At 48.2% G+C, this 25,952-nt stretch overlaps 1 protein-coding gene across 1 annotated transcript in view; it reads left to right on the forward strand.

Moving 5' to 3' along the window:
- The window catches only part of LOC115458927 (amine oxidase [flavin-containing] A-like), a 109,483-nt gene that overhangs the window by 32,089 nt on the left and 51,442 nt on the right, over nucleotides 1-25,952 (forward strand). Inside the window, exons 2-3 of the mRNA XM_030188783.1 lie at nucleotides 13,776-13,870; nucleotides 21,620-21,757. Of these exons, the coding sequence (XP_030044643.1) occupies nucleotides 13,776-13,870; nucleotides 21,620-21,757 (233 nt within the window). The remainder of the gene's footprint in view (nucleotides 1-13,775; nucleotides 13,871-21,619; nucleotides 21,758-25,952) is intronic.

Raw genomic sequence — 25,952 nt, forward strand, 5'->3', positions numbered from 1 at the left:
GTAGTAGTAGTAATTGTAGGAAGATACATTCTGAGTAAGTTGGGTAGGTGTTGTGTTGTAGTTAGTTAAGGGTTCTCGTGGTAAGCTTTGTTAAAGAGGTAAGTCTTCTAGCAGGAGATTTTGGCATCAACAACATATTAGCACCACACATAATTAAACTGCTACGTATATTGATCCAAGTGGCTATAAAATTAATATGTCAAAATTGGAAAGACTTTACAAAATTAACCTACGAAATGTGGTGGAACTCAGTATGTCTAACAGCTAAATACGAAAAAGTAGCAGCAGAGAAATGTGGTTCCTTCATGACATATGATAAAATTTGGTCTCCGGTGACTAAATATTCATCCAGCTAAATAAATAAAGTACAGGTACTTTTCAAATACTGGCATTAATATTATAACATCTGATATGCATGCATACTTCATACGAATATACATATATGTATATATATATAGTCAGAGTACATTGACCTTTCTGTTAACTGTTATTGTCATTGGTACAAAATTTACAATATGTTATAAAATCAATAAAAACTGATTGAACTAAAAAAAAAGAGGTAAGTCTTCAGGGATTTGCGGAAGTTAGTTCGTTGATCGTTCTCAGGTGAATTGGAAGTGAATTCCATAGCTGCGTGCTCATATAAGAAAAGCTGGTCGCGTGTGATAGTTTGTATTTTAGTCCTTTACAGCTGGGGAAATGTAGGTTAAGAAAGGTGCGGGAAGATCTCTTAGCATTTCTGGGTGGTAGGTCCACAAGGTCTAGCATGTATGTCTGGGCATCTCCGTAAATGATTTTGTGAACAATCGTGCAGATCTTGAATGTGATACATTCTTTAAGTGGGAGCCAGTGTAATTTCTTTCTTAGGGGTTTTGCACTTTCATATTTTGTTTTCCCAAATATGAGTCTAGCTGCGGTATTTTGGGCTGTTTGAAGTTTTTTGATGGTCTGTTCTTTACAGCCTGACTCTTCTTCCCCTCCAGAGAGAAATTGCCACTCCTGGTTTTAAAATTCTCCTACCACTGCCTGTATCAATTCTGTATTTTGGGGGGAGGGGGGAGCTAGTTTCTCAAACATGGCCCTGGTTTGCAGGAGCGACCCTACTACTACTACTACTATTTAGCATTTCTATAGCGCTACAAGGCATACGCAACGCTGCACAAACATAGTAGAAAGACAGTCCCTGCTCAAAGAGCTTACAATCTAATAGACAAAAAATAAATAAAGTAAGCAAATCAAATCAATTAATGTGAACGGGAAGGAAGAGAGGAGGGTAGGTGGAGGCGAGTGGTTACAAGTGGTTACGAGTCAAAAGCAATGTTAAAGAGGTGGGCTTTCAGTCTAGATTTAAAGGTGGCCAAGGATGGGGCAAGACGTAGGAGCTCAGGAAGTTTATTCCAGGCGTAGGGTGCAGCGAGACAGAAGGCGCGAAGTCTGGAGTTGGCAGTAGTGGAGAAGGGAACAGATAAGAAGGAATTATCCATGGAGCGGAGTGCACGGGAAGGGGTGTAGGGAAGGACGAGTGTGGAGAGATACTGGGGAGCAGCAGAGTGAGTACATTTATAGGTTAGTAGAAGAAGTTTGAACAGGATGTGAAAACGGATAGGGAGCCAGTGAAGTGACTTGAGGAGAGGGGTAGTATGAGTAAAGTGACCCTGGCGGAAGATGAGACGGGCAGCAGAGTTTTGAACCGACTGGAGAGGGGAGAGGTGACTGAGTGGGAGGCCAGCAAGAAGCCAGATTCCCTGGTTCTCTGACCTTCAGCTTTCCCTCCATTCGAAGTCAGTTGCAGTCAGACTGACCATTTTCTTTTCCCTATTTCTTTTTCTAGGTGTATCGTTTTACACTTTTGGAAATGTAAAGGCGGGAGGTCAGCTAAGACCTGGAGGGATTTGCCTTTTCATGCTTTGCAAAAGTCATTTCTGCAAAGGCAGGCTCCAGAAGTGAAAATGAGCTTAGAGGGAGAGGTAGCGGCAGCCTGTGCAGACAGAAGAAAAGCAAGCATGGAGGAATCGAAACTGCATCTGGGCACAGCTTGCTTGAGCAAGAGGGAGAGGGAGGGTGAGCCTGGGAGCTCGGGCTGTGCTAACCCTCAAGCCAATGTCATTCAAGGCAGTGTTTATCACAGCGCTTGCCAGAAGAAATAGGCCTACTGCACTGGAAATGCAGGGGAGGGAGATGGACTGCCCAAGATCACAGCTGGTCTCCTGTACTGCACTAGACTCTCTTGCTTGTGAAATATTTGTAGGAAGGTTTTTTTAAATGAGTAATGAGCAGTGATCAGTGGCCTAGTGGTTAGGGTGGTGGACTTTGGTCCTGAGGAACTGAGTTTGATTCCCACTTCAGGCACAGGCAGCTCCTTGTGACTCTGGGCAAGTCACTTAACCCTCCATTGCCCCATGTAAGCCGCATTGAGCCTGCCATGAGTGGGAAAGTGCGGGGTACAAATGTAACAAAAAAACACTGGAGCTTCTATTCTTAGGTAGTTATAAACTGTGAAATCAGCTGGTCGATACTCAAAATGATTTAACCAGCCGGAAACGGTCACTGATTGGTTAAATCGCTTTTTTCGGGGCTGTCCGTTAATTTTCAGCAGCATTTGACCGGTTATCGCCACTGAAAATTAGCGATTAGCGCCTAAGTGAAAACTGGCCATTTGAGGGGGCATTTCTGGGGGGGGGGGGGTGGGCAGAGTTCAATTCAATTTGAATTAGGTCTTATATGCCTAATATTTTCAAATAATTTTCCAGAGAAGGGGAACTGGTAAAGCTAAAGGACATAAATTGTCAGGAAGTATTTTTTCACTGAGAGAGTGGTGGATGCTTGGAATGCCCTCCCGCGGGAGGTGGTGGAAATGAAAACAGTAACGGAATTCAAACATGCGTGGGATAAGCATAAAGGAATCCTGTTCAGAAGGAATGGATCCTCAGGAGCTTAGTCAAGATCGGGAGGCAGGGCTGGTGGTTGGGAGGCGGGGATAGTGCTGGGCAGACTTATACAGTCTGTGCCAGAGCCGGTGGTGGGAGGCGGGGCTGGTGGTTGGGAGGCGGGGATAGTGCTGGGCAGACTTATACAGTCTGTGCCAGAGCCAGTGGTGGGAGGCGGGGCTGGTGGTTGGGAGGCAGGGATAGTGCTGGACAGACTTATACGGTCTGTGCCTGTGCCAGAGCCGGTGGTGGGAGGAGGGGCTGGTGGTTGGGAGGCGGGGATAGTGCTGGGCAGACTTATACGGTCTGTGCCAGAGCCGGTGGTGGGAGGAGGGGCTGGTGGTTGGGAGGCGGGGATAGTGCTGGGCAGACTTATACAGTCTGTGCCAGAGCCGGTGGTGGGAGGCGGGGCTGGTGGTTGGGAGGCAGGGATAGTGCTGGACAGACTTATACGGTCTGTGCCTGTGCCAGAGCCGGTGGTGGGAGGAGGGGCTGGTGGTTGGGAGGCGGGGATAGTGCTGGGCAGTTGGGAGGCAGGGATAGTGCTGGGCAGACTTATACGGTCTGTGCCTGTGCCAGAGCCGGTGGTGGGAGGAGGGGCTGGTGGTTGGGAGGCGGGGATAGTGCTGGGCAGACTTATACGGTCTGTGCCAGAGCCGGTGGTGGGAGGAGGGGCTGGTGGTTGGGAGGCGGGGATAGTGCTGGGCAGTTGGGAGGCAGGGATAGTGCTGGGCAGACTTATACGGTCTGTGCCTGTGCCAGAGCCGGTGGTGGGAGGAGGGGCTGGTGGTTGGGAGGCAGGGATAGTGCTGGGCAGACTTATACGGTCTGTGCCAGAGCCGGTGGTGGGAGGAGGGGCTGGTGGTTGGGAGGCAGGGATAGTGCTGGGCAGACTTATACGGTCTGCCAGAGCCGGTGGTGGGAGGAGGGGCTGGTGGTTGGGAGGCGGGGATAGTGCTGGGCAGACTTATACGGTCTGTGCCAGAGCCGGTGGTGGGAGGAGGGGCTGGTGGTTGGGAGGCGGGGATAGTGCTGGGCAGACTTATACAGTCTGTGCCAGAGCCGGTGGTGGGAGGCGGGGCTGGTGGTTGGGAGGCAGGGATAGTGCTGGACAGACTTGTACGGTCTGTGCCAGAGCCGGTGGTTGGGAGGCAGGGATAGTGCTGGGCAGATTTATACGGTCTGTGCCTGTGCCAGAGCCGGTGGTGGGAGGAGGGGCTGGTGGTTGGGAGGCGGGGATAGTGCTGGGCAGACTTATACGGTCTGTGCCAGAGCCGGTGGTGGGAGGAGGGGCTGGTGGTTGGGAGGTGGGGATAGTGCTGGGCAGTTGAGAGGCAGGGATAGTGCTGGGCAGACTTATACGGTCTGTGCCTGTGCCAGAGCCGGTGGTGGGAGGAGGGGCTTGTGGTTGGGAGGCGGGGATAGTGCTGGGCAGACTTATACGGTCTGTGCCAGAGCCGGTGGTGGGAGGAGGGGCTGGTGGTTGGGAGGCGGGGATAGTGCTGGGCAGACTTATATGGTCTGCCAGAGCCGGTGGTGGGAGGAGGGGCTGGTGGTTGGGAGGCGGGGATAGTGCTGGGCAGACTTATACGGTCTGTGCCAGAGCCGGTGGTGGGAGGAGGGGCTGGTGGTTGGGAGGCGGGGATAGTGCTGGGCAGACTTATACAGTCTGTGCCAGAGCCGGTGGTGGGAGGCGGGGCTGGTGGTTGGGAGGCAGGGATAGTGCTGGACAGACTTGTACGGTCTGTGCCAGAGCCGGTGGTTGGGAGGCAGGGATAGTGCTGGGCAGACTTATACGGTCTGTGCCTGTGCCAGAGCCGGTGGTGGGAGGGGCTGGTGGTTGGGAGGCGGGGATAGTGCTGGGCAGTTGGGAGGCAGGGATAGTGCTGGGCAGACTTATACGGTCTGTGCCTGTGCCAGAGCCGGTGGTGGGAGGCGGGGCTGGTAGTTGGGAGGCAGGGATAGTGCTGGACAGACTTGTACGGTCTGTGCCAGAGCCGGTGGTTGGGAGGCAGGGATAGTGCTGGGCAGACTTATACGGTCTGTGCCTGTGCCAGAGCCGGTGGTGGGAGGAGGGGCTGGTGGTTGGGAGGCGGGGATAGTGCTGGGCAGTTGGGAGGCAGGGATAGTGCTGGGCAGACTTATACGGTCTGTGCCTGTGCCAGAGCCGGTGGTGGGAGGAGGGGCTGGTGGTTGGGAGGCGGGGATAGTGCTGGGCAGACTTATACGGTCTGTGCCAGAGCCGGTGGTGGGAGGAGGGGCTGGTGGTTGGGAGGCGGGGATAGTGCTGGGCAGACTTATACGGTCTGTGCCAGAGCCGGTGGTGGGAGGAGGGGCTGGTGGTTGGGAGGCGGGGATAGTGCTGGGCAGACTTATACGGTGTGTGCCAGAGCCGGTGGTGGGAGGCGGGGCTGGTGGTTGGGAGGCAGGGATAGTGCTGGACAGACTTGTACGGTCTGTGCCAGAGCCGGTGGTTGGGAGGCAGGGCTGGTGGTTGGGAGGTGAGGATAGTGCTGGGCAGACTTATACGGTCTGTGCCTGTGCCAGAGCCGGTGGTTGGGAGGTGGGGCTGGTGGTTGGGAGGCGGGGATAGTGCTGGGCAGACTTATACAGTCTGTGCCCTGAAGAGCACAGGTACAAATCAAAGTAGGGTATACACAAAAAGCAGCAAATATGAGTTACCTTGTTGGGCAGACTGGATGGACCGTGCAGGTCTTTTTCTGCCGTCATCTACTATGTTACTATGTAAATTGAAGTTGTGGGCTGGTAGACTCAGAAAATTCTTTTTCGTGGAGAGGGTGGTAGATGCCCTCCCGAGAGAGGTGGGGGAGATCTCTTTTCCTACATGAGCACGCAGCTGTGGAATGCGCTACCAACTCACCTGAAAACAATTAACGAAATAACTAACTTTTGCAAATCTCTGAAAACCTACCTCTTCAACAAGGCCTACCACGAGAATCCATAACTAACTACAACACACCATCATTCTGTTGGATTATTTGTAGTAAATAATCAGCAGATTTTAGTACACACAGCTTCAGCTTTAGAAATGTTAATTTCTTTCTTCATCTCTCTCTCATTCACCCCTGAATAATTCACTGCTGAGTCACTTTAAAGTTGAAGTAACAAAACATCTGTTTACTCACAGTTTGTAGTTAGATTATAATCAGACAGGCTTATATATACATATTACTATACATTTGTATTATCAGCTCCTTCCATGTGCTTAGATGGTAATGGATGCTCACACCACCATAGATCCTCTCAGGTTAGGAGAGATCATGAGCTCCATGTGCTCCATGTGCTGCATGTGCTGCATCTAAACCCCCACAGGAAGTTACATAGCTATGTGACCTCTCTAAGTAATTCACATCAGAGGTCACAGAGTAATCACAGAGAAATAATAGGTGACAGGCAATGCATGCAAAATACAATTACATTCCAACAAACCCCTTCTCATGCATAACTGTCATGCAATTATTTATTCATACAAAGTCCAAGCTTTATACGCAGATTCACAAAATGTTCTCTGGGTAACGGTTTGGTCATGATGTCAGCTGTCATCTCACTGGTGTGACAATAGTGTAGACTGATGACCCCTTCTTTCGCCAACTCTCGCACGTTGTGGTATTTCGTTGCGATGTGCTTGGTGCGTGACTGAACCTTGTCATTCTGTGACAGTCGGATGCAGCTCTGATTATCTTCCATTATCTGGATTGGTCTTTTTTCAGCTATTCCAAAATCCAGCAAAGTTTTTCAATCCACATCAGTTCTCTGCACGCTTCCGATACAGCCACATATTCAGCTTCTGTAGAAGACAAACTCACAATACTTGTTTATGACTGGCCCATGAAATTTGTACATTTCCATACATAAACACATATCCACTTGTGGATTTATAATTAGAATGATCCCCTGCCCAATCTGAATCACAGTAACATATTAGTTTTGGATTACTATTGGCTGAAATCTTTAATTTACAATCAATGGTACCCTTTAAATACCTTACCATCCTTTTAACTGCAGTCCAATCTGATTTGGTAGGTGAGCTGACCCTTCTGCTCAAAATTCCTACTGCATTTGCTATATCAGCCCTGTATGTGGTAGCTAGATATAAAAGCTTACCTATGGCTGATCTATATTGGATGTTATCTGGTAAAGGTTCTCTTACTGTTTCATCCTTCAGAAAATCAGTGATCATGGGAGTGCTTACAACTTGGGCATCTTGCATACCTAAACCTTCAATAAGCTCATTTATTTTCTGCTTCTGGCTTAGAAGATAAGAACCATCATTTTGTTTCTCAATTTCTATACCAAGATAGTATGACACATTACCAAGTTCTTTTATCTCAACATTGTGGTTTAAACATTTTACAATGTCCTTGTACTCTTGCTCACTTTTGCTTGCAATGAGCAGATCATCAACAAAAGCTAAAATGTATGCATATTGTCCATTTGTGCACCTAGTGTACAAGCATTTATCTGCTTCACCTTGCTTAAATCCTAAATTTGTCAATATTTCATGCAATTTATCATCCCAACATTCTGCACTTTGCTTTAATCCACAAAGACCTTTGTTTAATTTACACACTAGCTGTCTTTGTTTGTATTTATGAAACCTGTTGGTTGTTCCATGTACAAGTCTTCAGTTATTTCTCCGTGAAGAAACGCTGTTTTCACATCAATGTGGTTGACTTGCATGCCTTTTGAGACTGCAATGCTCAGAAGTGTTCTGATTGTCGTGTGTTTCACTACAGGTGCAAACACTTCATCAAAATCTTCTCCATATTTTTGAAGATATCCCTTTGCGACTAATCTGGCTTTATACCTTTCCACTTTTCCTTGTGCATTCCTTTTTAACTTGAATACCCATTTGCATCCTATAGCTTTCTTGCCAGGAGGTAATTTTGTAAGAATCCAAGTATTATTTTTATCCAATGCATCAATTTCTTCTTGTGCAGCTTTATGCCATTCAGCAGCTTCTTCTGCTGGCATTTTCTCAATCTCATCCCATGTTAAGGGCTCTTGAGCTTCTGCTGACTTTGTTAGGTAAGACAGTCTTGGGGGTGGAACACCTTTGTTTTCCCTGGATGAGCGTCTGACAACAGGTTGGTCTGACCTTTCCGCATCCTCTAAATCTGAGAGTCCTTCTCCAATTGATTCCCCTTCTCCAACTGTACTGTCTTCTTCAATGATCCTTTCTGTGTCTGCTTCCTCTGCCTGTTCCTCGTTAGATACAGATGAGTTGCGTTCAGACATCTGCCTTGGTATGGCATTTATATACACTGGCATGTCTATTATGGTTCTAGTTTCATATTCTGGATGATAAGGCTCATCTGGGATAATCCAGCCTTTATCAACCCTTTTGTTTTCATCAAAATATGTAACATGTCTTATGCCAACAATGCCAGTTTTCAGATTCAAAATTCTATATCCTTTGTGTCCTGGAGCATAGCCAACTAAAATGCCCCTTTCTGTTGTGGAATCCAGCTTATGCCTTCTTTGCTTTGGTATATGAGCATATGCTGTACTTCCAAATGTTCTTATGTGTGACAGGTTTGGCTTCCTACCATGCCATGTCTCATGTGGTGTGCGCTCAGCGCCTTTAGTTGGCATTCTGTTTTGTAGGTACACTGCTGTGAGAATGGCTTCCCCCCATAGTCTTTTAGGGAGATTGCTATCTGACAGCATACATCTGGTCATTTCCACAAGTGACCTAAATTTTCTCTCTGCAACAGAATTTTGCTCTGGTGTATAAGCTACTGTTGTGATATGCTGAATGCCTTCTTGTTCTAGAAATGTGCGCATGCTTTGTGAAATGAACTCACCACCATTGTCAGTCTGAAGAACCTTTGGTTTTCTTTCAAATTTATTGCTCACCATGGCTACGTATTTCTTCAGCATGTCTGTGACTTGACTTTTTTCTTTCAGCAAATAGGCCACACAATATCTAGAGAAATCATCCAAGAATATTAGCACAAATCTGTTATTTCCCAATGATGGGATATTAAACGGTCCACATAAGTCACTGTGTATTAAGTCCAGCACTTTATTACTCCTACTTCCTGTGTATGCAGGAAATGAGGGTCTCACACCTTTTTGAGTAACACAGTCTATGCATTTCTCCATTTTACCAGCATCTGCACTTATCTGAATGCCGGTGGCCAGTTGCTTACTGTAAAGATCCTGGATCACCTTAGAATCACGATGTCCCAGGCGGCGGTGCCAGATTTCCAGACTACATTTACCATCATTCTTCCTTACTTGCGCCATATGTGAGGCTTCACCTGAAATGCTCAGTTTATAAACATCATTATGCATAAAAGCTTCAGCATACACTTCATCATTTTTAGAGATTGTGCACTTACTGTTTTCAAAATGAATCACAAATCCCTTCTTATCTAATGTAGATACACTAAGCATATTGCAAACTGCTTGGGGAATATACAAGACATCACTTACAGGAATTTCTTTAACTTCATTAGACACTTTGCATTTAAGAATCCAATACCTTTTGCTTGGATCTTAGCAGTCCCTGCGTTTGCAGTTTTAAGAATACCTTCCTCTGGACACATTTCCTGAAAGAAATCCTTAGAATTGGTTAAATGGCATGTGCTCCCCGAATCCAAAATCCAAGTACTTTCATTTGAATTATTATTACCATAGTCATAGATTTTTCTGTCATTAGAAAGCCCTTGTGTTTATCTTTGTCCTTCATACATTTCCTGGTTTGAAAATTCTTTAGTTCCATTGGCTTAGGTGAGCTAGAGGGAGTGTTTTGTGTTTCCTTACACCATTTAGATACATGTCCCTCCTTTCCACATGAGTAGCAAATCAGCTTGCCCTTGGGTGGAGTTTTCCCATAGCTCCGCCTTCCTCTGTTCTTTGCCAAGAAATTTGTTCATTTCTCTCTGACTTGCTTTGAGAACACATCTCCTCAGAATCATTTATTATGCATTCCTGCCTTAGTTTTGATGTTGCCTGTTCAAAAGATTGCCCTTCAATGGCCTCATTTACAGACCTAAAAACATCAAACTTCTTTGATAGTGAGGTAAAAAGAAATGCTCTTTTCAATGCATCACACATGGGAATTCCAGAAAGTTCTAGCTTTTGAAATGAAGACATAAGATACATAATGTGATCATTACATTTACTTTATCCCTTAATTTGGTTTCATTCAACTCTGCCAACCAAATTGGTTGCTGCTTTGCATATGTAGTTGCATACATAGTTCTCAGTTTATATAAAATGTCCTTTGGTGTATCTTTTCCCTCCACTAATATGGCTTGTTTCTCTGAGAGAGCTTCCAAAAGCATGCACTTCACATAATAGTTTGCATTGTCCCATTCAGCCATATTTTCAGCTGTTCTGTCTTGGTCTAAGCATATATCTAATCTTTTTGCTCGAAGGAAACATATGAATCTTAATTCCCACTGCCGATAATTAAACTCAGTTAATTTAGGCACCTTGAGAGAATAGAACAATGGTGAATTTCTTCCCTCAGCCATTTTCTTAGCCTTCTGTCTGCTGTGTGGGGGGAGAGAGAGACAGACTGAATCTTTCCTTTAAAACTTAAGAGAAAAAAATGTGGCCTTTTTTTCTGCCTGGTAATATTTCTCTTCTTTTTCAATTCCTGGACCCTGGGCCCATAACCCTTTTGTTGGATTATTTGTAGTAAATAATCAGCAGATTTTAGTACACACAGCTTCAGCTTTAGAAATGTTAATTTCTTTCTTCATCTCTCTCTCATTCACCCCTGAATAATTCACTGCTGAGTCACTTTAAAGTTGAAGTAACAAAACATCTGTTTACTCACAGTTTGTAGTTAGATTATAATCAGACAGGCTTATATATACATATTACTATACATTTGTATTATCAGCTCCTTCCATGTGCTTAGATGGTAATGGATGCTCACACCACCATAGATCCTCTCAGGTTAGGAGAGATCATGAGCTCCATGTGCTCCATGTGCTGCATGTGCTGCATCTAAACCCCCCACAGGAAGTTACATAGCTATGTGACCTCTCTAAGTAATTCACATCAGAGGTCACAGAGTAATCACAGAGAAATAATAGGTGACAGGCAATGCATGCAAAATACAATTACATTCCAACACATTCCACCCTTACTCTGAATGTCTTCCTTCTATAACTGCTTGATTAAATCTTCTTGTCATCCTTGATATCTTTGTAACACCCAGTGGTGTTCCCAGCCTGGATGGCACCCGGGGCGGATCGCCGATGCGCCCCCCCTCCGGGTGCAGCATGCCCCCCCCCCCCCCGCCTGCAAAATGACACCCCCCCCGGGTGCATGCCGCTGGGGGGGGGATGCCCGGCGCGCGCCTGTGGGCTCCGACTTCGCTAACTTCGCTCGTTCGCTGCAGCTCCCTCTGCCCCAGAACAGGAACCTGCTCCGGGGCAGAGGGAGCTGCAGCGAACGAGCGAAGTTAGCCAAGTCAGAGCCCACAGGCGCACGCTGCGGCACCCCCCAGTGGCGTGCACCTGGGGCGGACCGCCCCCACCGCCCCCCCCCCTTGGTATGCCACTGGTAACACCAATTGTATCTTTTTACCCTGGAATGGCGATGCCATAACAGGTCTTTGTAAGCCACATTGAGCCTGCAAATAGGTGGGAAAATGTGGGATAAAAATGCAATAAATAAATAAATAATTGGAAAATGAATGAAATAAAAAGCAAAACTTAAAGGGTTGCATATGTGTTTGCATGTCAAATGGTGCTTAGATGGTAACTTTGGCTGTATCGACAAAGACCGGCGCTGGGCAGGCTTCTACGGTCTAAGTCCCGCATGGAATGTTGCTATTCTTTGAGATTCTGCATGGAATCTTGTCACTCTTTGGAATTACAGAATCTTGCTATTCTTTGGGGTTCTACATGGAATGTTGCTACCCTGAGATTCTGCATGGAATCTTGTCACTCTTTAGAATTACAGAATCTTGCTATTCTTTGGATTTCTACATGGAATGTTGCTACTCTTTGAGATTCTGCGTGGAATCTTGTCACTCTTTAGGATTCCAGAATCTTGCTATTCTTTGGATTTCTACATGGAATGTTGCTACTCTTTGAGATTCTGCGTGGAATCTTGTCACTCTTTGGAATTCCAGAATCTTGCTATTCTTTGGGGTTCTACATGGAATGTTGCTACCCTGAGATTCTACAAGGAATCTTGTCACTCTTTAGAATTCCAGAATCTTGCTATTTTTGGGGGTTCTGCCATGATTTGGGTTTCTGCCAGGTACTTGTGACCTGGCTTGGCCACTGTTTGGAAACAGGATACTTGGCTAGATGGACCATTGGTCTGACCCAGTATATTCTTACTGAATAAGGTACACCATGTTAATTTGTGGGTTAGCTCTTTAATCTCTGTAACAAGACATTGAGATATAGGCTCCCGATTACACCAGTGTAAAGGTAAGTGTTCAGCTTCTCTGAATTACTATATGGATTATTATGTGAAACAATCATTCAGATGTTCAATAATATTGTGATACCTGGTGAAATTTATAATAGCAAGATCTGAGGAAGAAGGGCAACCTTCGAAAGCTAATCACGAAATGTATTAAGTTATGTCCAATAAAAAAGGTGTCATCTTATTTTCTTTTCCATGTTTTATTTTGTTTTATTGCTATTGATAACCTTTAAGAGTGGACTAACACGGCTACCACACCTCTCTACTTAATAGCAAGAAGAAACTGGTAAAAGGTTAATTCACAAGTGTACGAGAAAAAGAGGGTTTTTCAGACCGATGATGGTGGTGCTGTTCTGAGGTTCTTCCACGTGTGCCATATTTGGAGCCCTGAGGTCTTTTCCCTCGAAGCAGCAAACATTTTGGTGAAATATGAATCAATGATCTTTTGAAGTACTCTGATGTTAGTGATATGATTAGATTCACAGATAATTTAACAGAATTCAGTATTGTGTGAGAACTTACAGAATATTATAATTATTTCGACCATTGCTGTATCTAGACGCTCACGGTAACATCAGGTCTATGGCCTGGTGTAACTGTGGGTACCTGGATTTTAGAAGCCCCAATACTGAGTTGTGATAGTATTTATATAGCAGAAATACTATCACAATTTTTATTTTTGTTACATTTGTACCCCACGCTTTCCCACTCATGGCAGGCTCAATGCGGCTTACATGGGGCAATGGAGGGTTAAGTGACTTGCCCAGAGTCACAAGGAGCTGCCTGTGCCTGAAGTGGGAATCAAACTCAGTTCCTCAGTTCCCCAGGACCAAAGTCCACCACCCTAACCACTAGGCCACTCCTCCACTGTTGCTACTATTTGAGATTATACATGGAATGTTGCTATTCCACTAGCAACATTCCATGTAGAAGTCAGCCCTTGCAGATCACCAATGTGGCCACGCAGGCTTCTGTGAGTCTGACGTCCTGCACGTACGTGCAGGACGTCAGACTCACAGAAACAGAAGCCTGCGCAGCCTTCTACATGGAATGTTGCTAGTGGAATAGCAACATTCCGTGTAGAATCTCCAATAGTAGCAACATTCCATGTAGAATCTCCAATAGTATCTATATTCCATGTAGAATCTCCAATAGTATCTATTTTATTTTTGTTACATTTGTACCCTGCGCTCAGTCCTGTTGGATAATCGAGACTGTATTGTAAATGTAAACTGTTTTGATTGTACCACAGAAAAGCAGTATATCAAATCCCATTACCCATTAGCGCCATGTGCATTGCTGGAGAATGTTCTAAGTTGTGTCACGTGCTCCACCGTGGGACACTGACACCTTGAAGTCACCACTATGATACGTTTTCAGCATTACTCACATACTGAATGTTTTTCATTGGTTGGTCAGGTCTCTCGGCTGCCAAGTTACTGGTGGAGTCAGGACTGAGTGTTGTCGTCTTGGAGGCTCGGGACAGAGTTGGAGGAAGGACCTTCACCATCAAGGTAAGTTTGCTGAATACAGATACCTTGAAGGGCAGTTCTTGAACTGGGTGCCCATATTAACATGCCCCTTTGCGAGCGCAAAGATAGAATCAAAGATAGATGAGTGCTAGTGTGGTGTAGGACATAAAAGCAAAGAAGCATGCATATAGGCGGAGCAAGTGCGGGACATGGGCAGGACAAGGGCGGGGCATAGGCAGAGCAAGGGCAGGGCATGAGTGGAGCAAGGGTGGGACATGGGTGGAGCAAGGGCAGGGCATAGGTGGAGCAAGGGTGGGACATGGGCGGAGCAAGTGCGGGACATGGGCAGGACAAGGGCGGGGCATAGGCAGAGCAAGGGCAGGGCATGAGTGGAGCAAGGGTGGGACATGGGTGGAGCAAGGGCAGGGCATAGGTGGAGCAAGGGTGGGACATGGGTGGAGCAAGGGCAGGACATGGGTGGAGGAAGGGAAGAGCATGGGCAGAGCAAGGGCGGGGCATGGGTGGAACAAGGGTGGGACATGGGTGGAGCAAGGGCAGGACATGGGTGGAGGAAGGGAAGAGCATGGGCAGAGCAAGGGCGGGGCATGGGTGGAACAAGGGCAGGGCATGAGTGGAGCAAGGGTGGGACATGGGTGGAGCAAGGGCAGGGCATGGGTGGAGCAAGGGTGGGACATGGGTGGAGCAAGGGCAGGACATGGGTGGAGGAAGGGAAGAGCATGGGCAGAGCAAGGGCGGGGCATGGGTGGAACAAGGGCAGGGCATGGGAGGAGCAAGGGAAGGACATGGGTTGGGCTCCCACCTACGTATTTAACTTACAGAATACTGCAAGCTACATGCATCCCTACGGTATTTATGTGACCACAGTTCTGCCAGGTCTGTGGATGCATAAAAGTAAGGCACATCGATACAGGATTACGTTAGTATTCTGTAACAGAAGCCAGCCACCTGTTTGCTGTTGTTCAGTAGGTTCTCACTGTGTTGCATTGGGGAACCCATATGGAGGCATCATTTCTAGAACTTCCCCCTGAATGAGGTAATTATCGAAGGCTGTCTAGAGTTACGCACCAGGATGATCTGCGCTGAGCAGAAATTCTATTTCCTCAAGACCCTTCACTGGCTCCCTATCCGTTTTCGCATCCTGTTCAAACTTCTTCTACTAACCTATAAATGTATTCACTCTACTGCTCCCCAGTATCTCTCCACACTCGTCCTTCCCTACACCCCTTCCCGTGCACTCTGCTCCATGGATAAATCCTTCTTATCTGTTCCCTTCTCCACTACTGCCAACTCCAGACTTCGCGCCTTCTGTCTCGCTGCACCCTACGCCTGGAATAAACTTCCTGAGCCCCTACGTCTTGCCCCATCCTTGGCCACCTTTAAATCTAGACTGAAAGCCCACCTCTTTAACATTGCTTTTGACTCGTAACCACTTGTAACCACTCGCCTCCACCTACCCTCCTCTCTTCCTTCCCGTTCACATTAATTGATTTGATTTGCTTACTTTATTTTTTGTCTATTAGATTGTAAGCTCTTTGAGCAGGGACTGTCTTTCTTCTATGTTTGTACAGCGCTGCGTATGCCTTGTAGCGCTATAGAAATGCTAAATACTAGTAGTAGTAGTAGTAGTAGCATCAGGTTCAAAATCCTTGTTCTAGTCTTCAAGGGTCACCTCCTCTCTGTTCCTGCCTATATTCACAGTCCCCTTATTCCTTAGGTCCCTACTCGGAGACTCCGCTCTTCCAATGCCAGCCTCCTTGTGGTTCCTTCCCTTTCTGCCCTTCGCCTCATGATCTCCTCTGCGAAACCACCTTCAGCTACCTTGGCCCCTCCTGGGCACAGTTTAAATCTCTCCTCAAAGCGTTTCTCCTCCATGACGCTTTCAGTCTACTCCTTTCTGATTTCTCTGTCCCGTCTTCCTCTTTTTCCTACTTTCCCTTTTTCGCATGTCTGTTTTAGAATATTGTAATGGAAGTCCAAGAAGTAGGGGTGGACGAAAAAATCTTCACAGCCAGAGGTAGATAAAATCAACTTTATTCAGCACCACTTGTGTGGCTGTGAAGATTCTTTGGTCCGTCCACCCCTACTTCTTGGACTTCCATTTGGATTATATTATGTAGGGGTTTTTTTTTAACCTTGACCTTGGGATGGAAATTTTGTAGTATATCAAGCATTGGAAATAAATAAGTATATATATATCGGCAACTATGTGCATAATTGCTGTTACATAGTAACGTGGAGGGGCATGTTTTCCTCAGAACGCATGACGTCCGGCGAAGGGGTGGGGAAACCCGTATTATCGAAACAAGATGGGTGACCTTAGAGATGGTCGTCCTTAGAGATGGTCGTCCCCGGTTTTCAGTGATAATGGAAACCGAGGACGCCCATCTCAGAAACGACCAAATGCAAGCCCTTTGGTCGTGGGAGGTGCCAGCATTCGTAGTGCACTGGTCCCCCTCACATGCCAGGACACCAACCGGGCACCCTAGGGGGCACTGCAGTGGACTTCAGAAATTGCTCCCAGGTGCATAGCTCCCTTACCGTGTGTGCTGAGCCCCCCCAAAACCCACTCCCCACAACCGTGCAACACTACCATAGCCCTAAGGGGTGAAGGGGGCACCTACATGTGGGTAAAGTGGGTTTCTGAGTGAGGTGGAACAGGTATACATGAATCACTTGTCAGTGGCGTTCCTAGGGGGGCTGACACCCGGGGTGGATCGCCGATGCGTCTCACCCCGCCCCCCCGGGTGCAGCACGACACCCCCCGGTGAAAGGACACCCCCCCCCGGGTGCACGCCGCTGGGGAGGGGGGTGCCGCGCGCCTGTCTGCTTCGTTTGTTTCCATGCTCCCTCTGACCCGGAACAGGAAGTAACCTGTTCCGGGGCAGAGGGAGCACAGAACGAACATAGCGGACAGGCGCGCGACACCCCCCAGCAGCGTGCACCCGGAGCAGACTGCCCCCCCCCCCCTTGGTACGCCACTGTCACTTGTTTACTCTCTCCAAAATACTAGGACTAGGGGGTACACAATGAAGTTACTAAGTAGTAAATTTAAAACAAACCAGAGAAAATATTTCTTCACTCAGTGTGTAAGTAAACTCTGGAAGGATGTGTTGCCAGAGAATGTGGTAAAAGAGTTAGCTTAGCAGGGTTTTAAAAAGATTTGATTACTTCCTAAAAGAAAAGTCCCTAAGCCAGTCCGTTATTAAGATGGACTTGGGAAAATCCACTGCTTATTTCTAGGATAAGCAGCATAAAATCTGTTTTACTGTTTTGGGATCTTGCCAGGTACTTGTGACCTGGCCACTGTTGGAAACAGGATACTGGGCTTGATGGACCTTCGGTCTGTCCCAGTATGGCAACGCTTATGTTCTTCTGTTCTTAAGATACATACAGGAGAGACTGCAGTGGCAGAAAAAATTGTCCAGTCCTGGGGGGGGTCCTTTACTTTAACTGGCCTTGGATTTTAAACATTTGATTTTTAAAAGGACAGCAGAGGCTGGAATGATGCAAACGGACTTGTGGTTGGAGCTGGAATGTCTTTTTTTTTTCTTCTGAAGCAGAGCCCTGAGAAATTTGCCTTGACAACAGGAAGTGGAAGTCTGGTTTTTCCTGCAGTGTGCTTTTCTTAGTCTTTGGTATTTAGAAGTATATAAAACCACTTAATAGGCCAACGGGGAGTCCTGGAAGGAGCAAACACAGGCTGTGCAAAGGGCTTGGAGAGTTAATCCCATAAAACAAAACAGTTGATTCACAGTAGCTCCCTGGCGCAGTCCCCCCCCCCGCCCACTCCGTGAACCTGGAGTGCGGGTTGGGTTCAGAACGTTAAAACAGCAAGAAATGAGGAAAAAGCAGGCCAAAATTTGCTCAGGGATTTCAAGCATGGCGAGGACTGTTAAAATGCTGTTTTATCTGGCAAATCTCACCTGAATTTAGCCAGAGATGATTTCCTCCATACTCTGAGAAATACTGAAAATCCGCCTCAATGGGGAACGAAGGGAAGAATGCTTAGGAGGCCCAGCGGAGAAGGCTGCACAGAGCTTTTCGTCAGTATTGGCCAGAACAGAGGCGATCGCCTTACCCCCACGACGATTCTCAGGCACTAGAAGTGATCGGAGAAGATGATTCTTAAAAAGAACTCATTTTTTGGGTTTTGTTTCAAAATTCTTTTATTAACAATCACAGAAAGATAAACAATTAAGTTTTACGATAAGAATGAACAATTGATCAGAGAGTATAGAAAAGCTCTAATAGAAATTAAGGGGTCTTTCCTGTGCGCTAAGGCCGTTTTTACCACTTGTGTAAAATGGCAAATTTTTTTTTTTTGTATTATTGTTGCTATTAGCGTGCGACCATTATAAAATATTGGCACATGAGCACTTTCCGCCACCTATTTCGTAAGGCAGTAAGAGCTCATGTAGTATTCTAATGTACCTGCACTATTTAATTTAGGAACACCTACTCTCTACCCCCTGACATGCCCTTCAAAAAAAAAAAAACTCCAGAAATTTTAGCTGATGGTTAGCTTTGCAGGGTTTAAAAAAAGTTTGGCTCATTTCCTACAAGAAAAGTCCATAAGCCATTATTAAGATGGACTTGGGGAAATCCACTGCATATTCTGGCAGCATAAAATCTGTTTTACTGTTCTGGGATTTTGCCAGGTATTTGTGACCTGGATTGGCTACTGTTGGAAACAGGATACTGGGCTCGATGGACCTTCAGTCTGTCCCAGTATGGCAATGCTTATGTTCTTAGTGCGCACAGATTTGGCAGCTATGGCCAGGGCCGTCGAGGGGGGAAGGGTGGGGGGCAAGATTCTCCCGGGCCTGGCCTCCAAGGGGGGTCCTGGTGCTGGGGTCTGGCTCTCTCCTGCTTCTGACAGGACCTGGGTGATCACCCGGGTCCCGACAGAAGCAGGAGAAAGACAAGCACCGAGCCCCCCCTTAGAGGTCAGAGGAGCAGACAGGATTCTAAATTGGATTCAGGGGGCCCCTGGTCTGGCTGGCAGGGGTCCCCAAGCCCTGCAAACAGACGCCTTCCTCCAGTACTGTTCTCCGTCGCATTGCCTGCCCTGCTCAGTGCTTCCCCTCATGCCATGCATGCTCAATTTTGATGAAATTGACCCCTCCCTTACTTCCTCAGTGGTCATTGACCCCCCCTCTCCCACCCCCCAAAGACGTGAAAGAAACAATACATGCCAGCCTCTATGACAGCGTCTGATGTTATGGCCAGTCCTATTAGAGCAGTGGCGTAGCTACGTGGGGCCAGGGGGGCCTGAGCCCCCATAGATTTGGCCATGGACCCCCCTGCCGACAACCCACCATCGCCGTCACCTGCCTTTGCTGGTGGGGGACCCCAACCCCCGCCAGCCGAGGTCGCTTTCTTCTCGCAAAAGGTTTCCTTCTGTTTCTGACATCCTGCATGTCCTGGTTGGGGTCCCCCGCCAGCAAAGGTAGGCGACGGTGGGTTGGCGGGGGGAGGGGGGGGTCGAGAGGGTCATCGGCAAGGGGGGGCAAAGTTGTTGTTGGTGGTGGTGGCGGCGGCGGGGTCGGCAATGGCGGGGGGGGGGGGGGGTCGGCGGCGCCAGGGGGGGGCTAAAATGTGCCCCCTCACCTCAGGCTCTGGACCCCCCTCCCGCCGGTCTGGCTACACCCCTGGTGCCAGAAAATAAAAATTATTTTCTGACGCGTGTGGGGGACACATGCTAACATGCATGAAATTACTACCTAGCACACGCAGTAGCCGGGTGGTAACTCAGAACTGATTTGCGTTGGGCACGTGCAGGCCCTTACGGGGCTTAGTAAAAGGACCCCTTAACCCCTCTATTGCCTCAGGTACAAACTTAGAGCGTGAGCTCTCCAGGGACAGGGAAATACCCAGTGTACCTGAACGTAACTCACCTTGAGCTACTAGTAGAAAGGTGTGAGCAAAATCTAAATACATACACTTGATCCAGATTTCATTTGGCTGAATATTGTTTCGTTATCAAAGTCTTCTGTGCTGCCTGCTCAGGAGTCAGAATTAGCACAGCAGGGTCGCTCTTCCCAGAATTACAGTAACTTGAAAAGGGATGAGATTTCAGGTCAGGGAATTCACTCTAGCACCAGGAACACTTTAAAGGGCCCTTTTACAAAGGAGTGCTGAAAAACAGCCTGCGGTAGTGTAGATGCGTGTTTTGGGCGCACGCAGAATCATATTTCAGTGCGCCTGTAAAAAAAATGCCTTTTAAAAATTTTGGCCAGAAATAGACGTGCGGCAAAATGAAAATCGCCACTCATCCATTTTGGGTTTGACACCTTACCGCCAGCCATTGACCTAGCGGTAACGTCTCACGCAGTAACCGGGTGGTAATGGTCTACACACATAGAATGCCAATTACTGCCTGATTACTGCCTGCGTGCCAGAAAATAAAAATATTTTCCAGCATGGTTAGTGGACGCGCGTAAAAAATGAAAGTACCGCAAGGGCCACGCGGTAGCCGGGCGGTAACTCAAAATTGACGTGTGTTGGGCAAGCATAGGCACCTATGCAGCCTATTTTCGAAGGAGAAGGGCGGCCATTTTCCGACACAAATCGGGAGATGGGCGTCCTTCTCTCAGGGCCGGCCAAATCGGCATAATCGAAAGCCGATTTTGGCTGCCTTCAACTGCTTTCCGTCGCAGGGATGCCCAAAGTTCAAGGGGGCGTGTCGGCAGTGTACCGAAGGCAGGATGGGGGCGTGGTTAAGAGATGGCCGTCCTCAGCCGATAATGGAAAAAAGAAGGGCGTCCCTGATGAGCATTCGGCCAACTTTACTTGGTCCCTTTTGTTTCACGACCAAGCCTCGAAAAGGTGCCCCAACTGACCAGATGACCACCGGAGGGAATCGGGGATGACCTCCCCTTACTCCCCCAGTGGTCACCAACCCCCTCCCACCCAAAAAATTAAATTAAAAAACATTTTTTTCTAGCCTCTATGCCAGCCTCAAATGTCATACCCAGCTCCATCACAGCACTATGCAGATCCCTGGAGCAGTTTTTAGTGGGTACTGCAGTGAACTTCAGGCAGGTGGACCCAGGCCCATCCCCCCTCCCTACCTGTTACACTTGTGGTGGTAAATGGGAGCCCTCCAAAACCCACCCGAAACCCAGTGTACCCAAATGTAGGTGCCCCCCTTCATCCCTAAGGGCTATGGTAGTGCTGTAGAGTTGTGGGTAATGGGTTTTGGGGGGGGGGGGGGGGGGCTCAGCACACAAGGTAAGGGAATTATGCAGCTGGGAGCAATTTGTGATGTCCACTGCAGTGCCCCCTAGGGTGTCCGGTTGGTGTCCTGGCATGTGAGGGGGACCAGTGCCCTACGAATGCTAGCTGCACCCATGACCAAAAGCCTTGAATTTGGTCATTTATGAGATGGGCGTCCTCGGTTTGCATTATAGGCGAAAACTGAGGCCGCCCTCTCTAAGGTCGGCGATCTCAACATTTAGGTCGACCTAAATGTTGAGATTTGGCCGGCCCCGACCGTATTATCGAAACAGAAGATGGACGCCCATCTTGTTTCGATAATACGGGTTGCCCCGCCCCTTTATGGAGCCATCCTTAGAGATGGGCGGCCTTATAGATGGGCGCCCCCATTCGATTATGCCCCTCCATGTGGCTTTAGTAAAATGGTCCCTAGGAGAGTTGCGCTGTTGCAATGGCTTTTGGCCAGATTAAACCTTTTAGGAAAGGCAGGTGTACTGTACTGATGAGTAGTACAGGCGATGTTGCTAACACTTTTTCCCGTTTCTCCCGCAGAACAAACAAGTTGAATATGTGGACGTTGGTGGAGCCTACGTGGGACCCACCCAAAACCGTATCCTGCGAGTGGCCAAGGAGCTGGGCGTGCAGACTTATAAAGTGAACGTCCAAGGCAGTTTCCTCGACCATGTGAAGGTGAGAGAGCCTCTCCTGCCCTGGGCTGCCCATCTTTATCAAACAAAACCGGTGGTGGGAGGCAGAGCTGGTGGTTGGGAGGTGGGGATAGTGCTGGGCATACTTATACGGTCTGTGCCAGAGCCGGTGGTGGGAGGCAGGACTGGTAGTTGGGAGGCGGGGATAGTGCTGGGCAGACTTATACGGTCTGTGCCAGAGCCGGTGGTGGGAGGCAGGGCTGGTGGTTGGGGGGCGGGGATAGTGCTGGGCAGACTTATACGGTCTGTGCCAGAGCCGGTGGTGGGAGGCGGGACTGGTGGTTGGGAGGCGGGGATAGTGCTGGGCAGACTTATACGGTCTGTGCCAGAGCCGGTGGTTGGGAGGTGGGGATAGTGCTGGGCAGACTTATACGGTCTGTGCCCTGAAGAGCACAGGTACAAATCAAAGTAGGGTATACACAAAAATTAGCACATATGAGTTTATCTTGTTGGGCAGACTGGATGGACCGTGCAGGTCTTTTTCTGCCGTCATCTACTATGTTACTACAGAAACACGCGCCGACGCCAGCACAGACCCCCCTTTTTGCCACAGCTTCGTAAAAGGGGCCCTAAGGGCCAGATGTACTAAACTTAACGAGCCATTAATGAGCAAGTAGTAAACCCTGGCATGCACTAAAGACTATTTTCCGACGACGGTAGCAGCTAACGAAAACGGAATGCAGATGAGCAAATCGTGTAGAAACCCTATTGTAATGAGATGCACTAACCTTTTCCGATTGCCTTAACGCTGGAAAATCTATCGAGAGGTCTGTACCTCTCGTTGGGGCTGTGTGGGATTGAAAAACTGCTAGAAAAGTAACAAAAACAAAAAACCGGGGGAAAAAAAAGTCAAGTGCTCGTCAGGGACGCCCCGCTTCAAAAAAGACGTCTATATTTGGCCGTCATTCCCCCCCCCCCCCCAGAAGACGCCGCGCTGCTCACCCCCTCCGATGCGGCTCAGTGCAGTTGACGCCCATCCAAGCAATACATCCATTTTGGCCGTCATGCCCCCCCCCCTACACACACACACATGAATTGCAGTTTGTATTTATTTATTTACTTATTTACAGTGTGTTTTTCTAGCAAAAAAGGTGCCGGTACTCAAATGCTAGGCCACCCTTCAGGAGTGGGCTGATCACTGAGGGACCCACCCCATAATAGCCAGGCTCCCTGTAACCAGTCACAATTGATGACAAGACAGAATTGGTGTGTAGAGCCTGTGCTGGGCAGACTTATATGGTCTGTGCCAGAGCCGGTGGTTGGGAGGCGGGGCTGGTGGTTGGGAGGCGGGGATAGTGCTGGGCAGACTTATACGGTCTGTGCCAGAGCCAGTAGTGGGAGGTGGGGCTGGTGTTTGGGAGGCGGGGATAGTGCTGGGCAGACTTATACGGTCTGTGCCAGAGCTGGTGGTAGGTGGCAGGGATAGTGCTGGGCAGACTTATACGGTCTGTGCCAGAGCCGGTGGTGGGAGGCAGGGATAGTGCTGGGCAGACTTATATGGTCTGTGCCAGAGCCGGTGGTTGGGAGGCGGGGCTGGTGGTTGGGAGGCGGGGATAGTGCTGGGCAGACTTATACGGTCTGTGCCAGAGCCAGTAGTGGGAGGTGGGGCTGGTGTTTGGGAGGCGGGGATAGTGCTGGGCAGACTTATATGGTCTGTGCCAGAGCTGGTGGTAGGTGGCAGGGATAGTGCTGGGCAGACTTATACGGTCTGTGCCAGAGCCGGTGGTTGGGAGGCGGGGATAGTGCTGGGCAGACTTATACGGTCTGTGCCAGAGCCGGTGGTTGGGAGGCGGGGCTGGTGGTTGGGAGGCGGGGATAGTGCTGGACAGACTTATACGGTCTGTGTCCTGAAGAGGACAGGTACAAATCAAGGTAAGGTATACACAAAAAGTAGCACATATGAGTTTATCTTGTTGGGCAGACTGGATGGACCGTGCAGGTCTTTTTCTGCCGTCATCTACTATGTTACTATGTAACTCTATCATTAGAACTTGGGTTCTGTGGGTCGATTTTAGCAGACAATGGAAAAGGTGCCGGTACTCAGTACCCCCAAGTACCCCTCAAAAAAAGCCCTGCTTATTTATGACATTTAGATCCTGGATTAAACATGAATTAGGTTGAAATCTAGTTTGGGGGGCATTGCCCCTCACGCATGAACTGCATGTCTGGAAGGGAGAAAGGATGTGTAAAAGATAATTTTGTGGGGGGGTGGATGAGGGGGTACTGGCCCCCCCCAAACGATCTGGAAGAGAAAAGGGAGGGAGATTATTTGTCTTGTGTGGTTTGTATTTTGGGGGATACGGGTGGGAATTGTTCTCGCTGGTGTGGCGGGAATTATCCAGATGGGAATTAGTGGGTGGGAACTGTCCAGGTGGAAACTACTGACCTACAACCCTGAATCCGTTATATTATCGTCAGGACAACTCATTGCGTGCACACGTTTCTTTCAAAATGGCTGAAACAGTACTTGCCATGTTGACAGACTTCCTTCTGCCTCTTTCCACCCTGAATTTTTTTTTGCATGTATATGAAGGGTCAATCTGGAGGCAAAATCATCTGCCATAAAACAATCATCGTGAATTTAAAGACCTTTTCTCTTGTCGGAGAATTCTGAGCATTTACAATCGCCCATCGTTTGTAAGAGAAACTCCCAAGGTGCTCAAAAGAAATATATGCATTCCCAAGGAAAACAAATCTTTGCAGTTCTCCTAGAGGTGAAAAGCCAACCTCACTTGGCAAGCGATACTTCAGTATAAACACAGCTCCTGGCAAAGGAAAAAGCTTAAATAAACATGAACCACGCGCCTGTTCCTCTCAGATCTGCATCTGCAAGTTCCTTGCATGGCGATACTAGCAAAAAAGAAACCGATATTTCATGTCATGAATGAGTCAGGAGATCGGAAGGATGAAGAGCAGCTGATGTTCCCTTCTCTGGAAAAGGGATTAATACCCTTCAAATATTTGAATGTCTGTATCATCTCACTCCTGTCTCTCCTTTCCTCCAATATACATCTTCGGGTCATCAAGTCTCTCCTCATGCGTCTTGCTACGCAAACCCCAAACCATTTTTGACGCTTTTCTCTGAACCGCTTTGAATCGTTTTGCATCCTTAGCAAGGTAACGGCCTCCAAAATTGAATGTAATCACAAAAGAGAGGGTAATACACAAAGCCGTAGCGAGGGGAGCTGACACCCGGGGCGGGTCGCTGCTGCGCACCCCCCCCCCCTGGGTGCAGCACGGCGCACCCTCCTCCCGCTGGAGCGCACCCCCCCCCCCCGGAGCGCATACCTCCCCCCCCGGAGCGCATACCTGCGGCGAGGGACGGGCGGGGGGGCCGATCCGCCCCGACTGCACGTTGCTGGGGTGTGTGGGCTCCGCGCTGGTTCACTGCTCTCTCTGTCCCGGAACAGGAAGTAACCTGTTCCGGGGCAGAAAGGGCAGTGCACCAGCGCAGAGCCGACACCCCCCAGCGGCGTGCACCCGGGGCGGATCACCCCCCCCCCCCCCCGCCCCCCCTTCCTACGCCACTGGTAATACAGCATACAAGCATACAATATAGACAAGAAAAAGCAACACTGGGCCTTCAAGAAAGAGACAATGGCCGTCCTTTATTGTGAAAAAGACCCGACACGGGTCGTGTTTCGGCGCACAAGCGCCTGCCTTAGGGGTCAAAGTGTGTGAAAACAGCGTCTGTTCGGATTGAACAAACGCTCAGTGGTGGCTGGCAATTTACTCAGACCGTCTGAACATTCCTGCTCATATATTGTGAAGACACACTTTGACTACTACTACTACTACTATTTATCATTTCTATAGCGCTACAAGGCATACGCAGCGCTGTACACCATAAACGAAAAGACAGTCCCTGCTCAAAGAGCTCACAATCTAAATATGGAATGTTGCTAGTGGAATAGCAACATTCCATGTAGAATCTCAAATAGTAGCAACATTCCATGTAGAATCTCAAGTAATAGCAACATTCCAGAATCTCAAATAGTAGCAACATTCCTTGTTCCGCTGCCCTAACCACTAGGCTACTCCTCCACTAGCAACATTCTATAACCCCTGAGGCAGGCACTTGTGCGCCGAAACACGGCCCGTTTCGGGTCTTTTTCACAATAAAGGACTGCCATTGTCTCTTTCTTGAAGGCCCAGTGTTGCTTTTTCTTGTCTCTAAA

Source organism: Microcaecilia unicolor, unplaced genomic scaffold (genome assembly GCF_901765095.1).
Source record: "Microcaecilia unicolor unplaced genomic scaffold, aMicUni1.1, whole genome shotgun sequence".
NCBI classification, from domain to species: domain Eukaryota; kingdom Metazoa; phylum Chordata; class Amphibia; order Gymnophiona; family Siphonopidae; genus Microcaecilia; species Microcaecilia unicolor.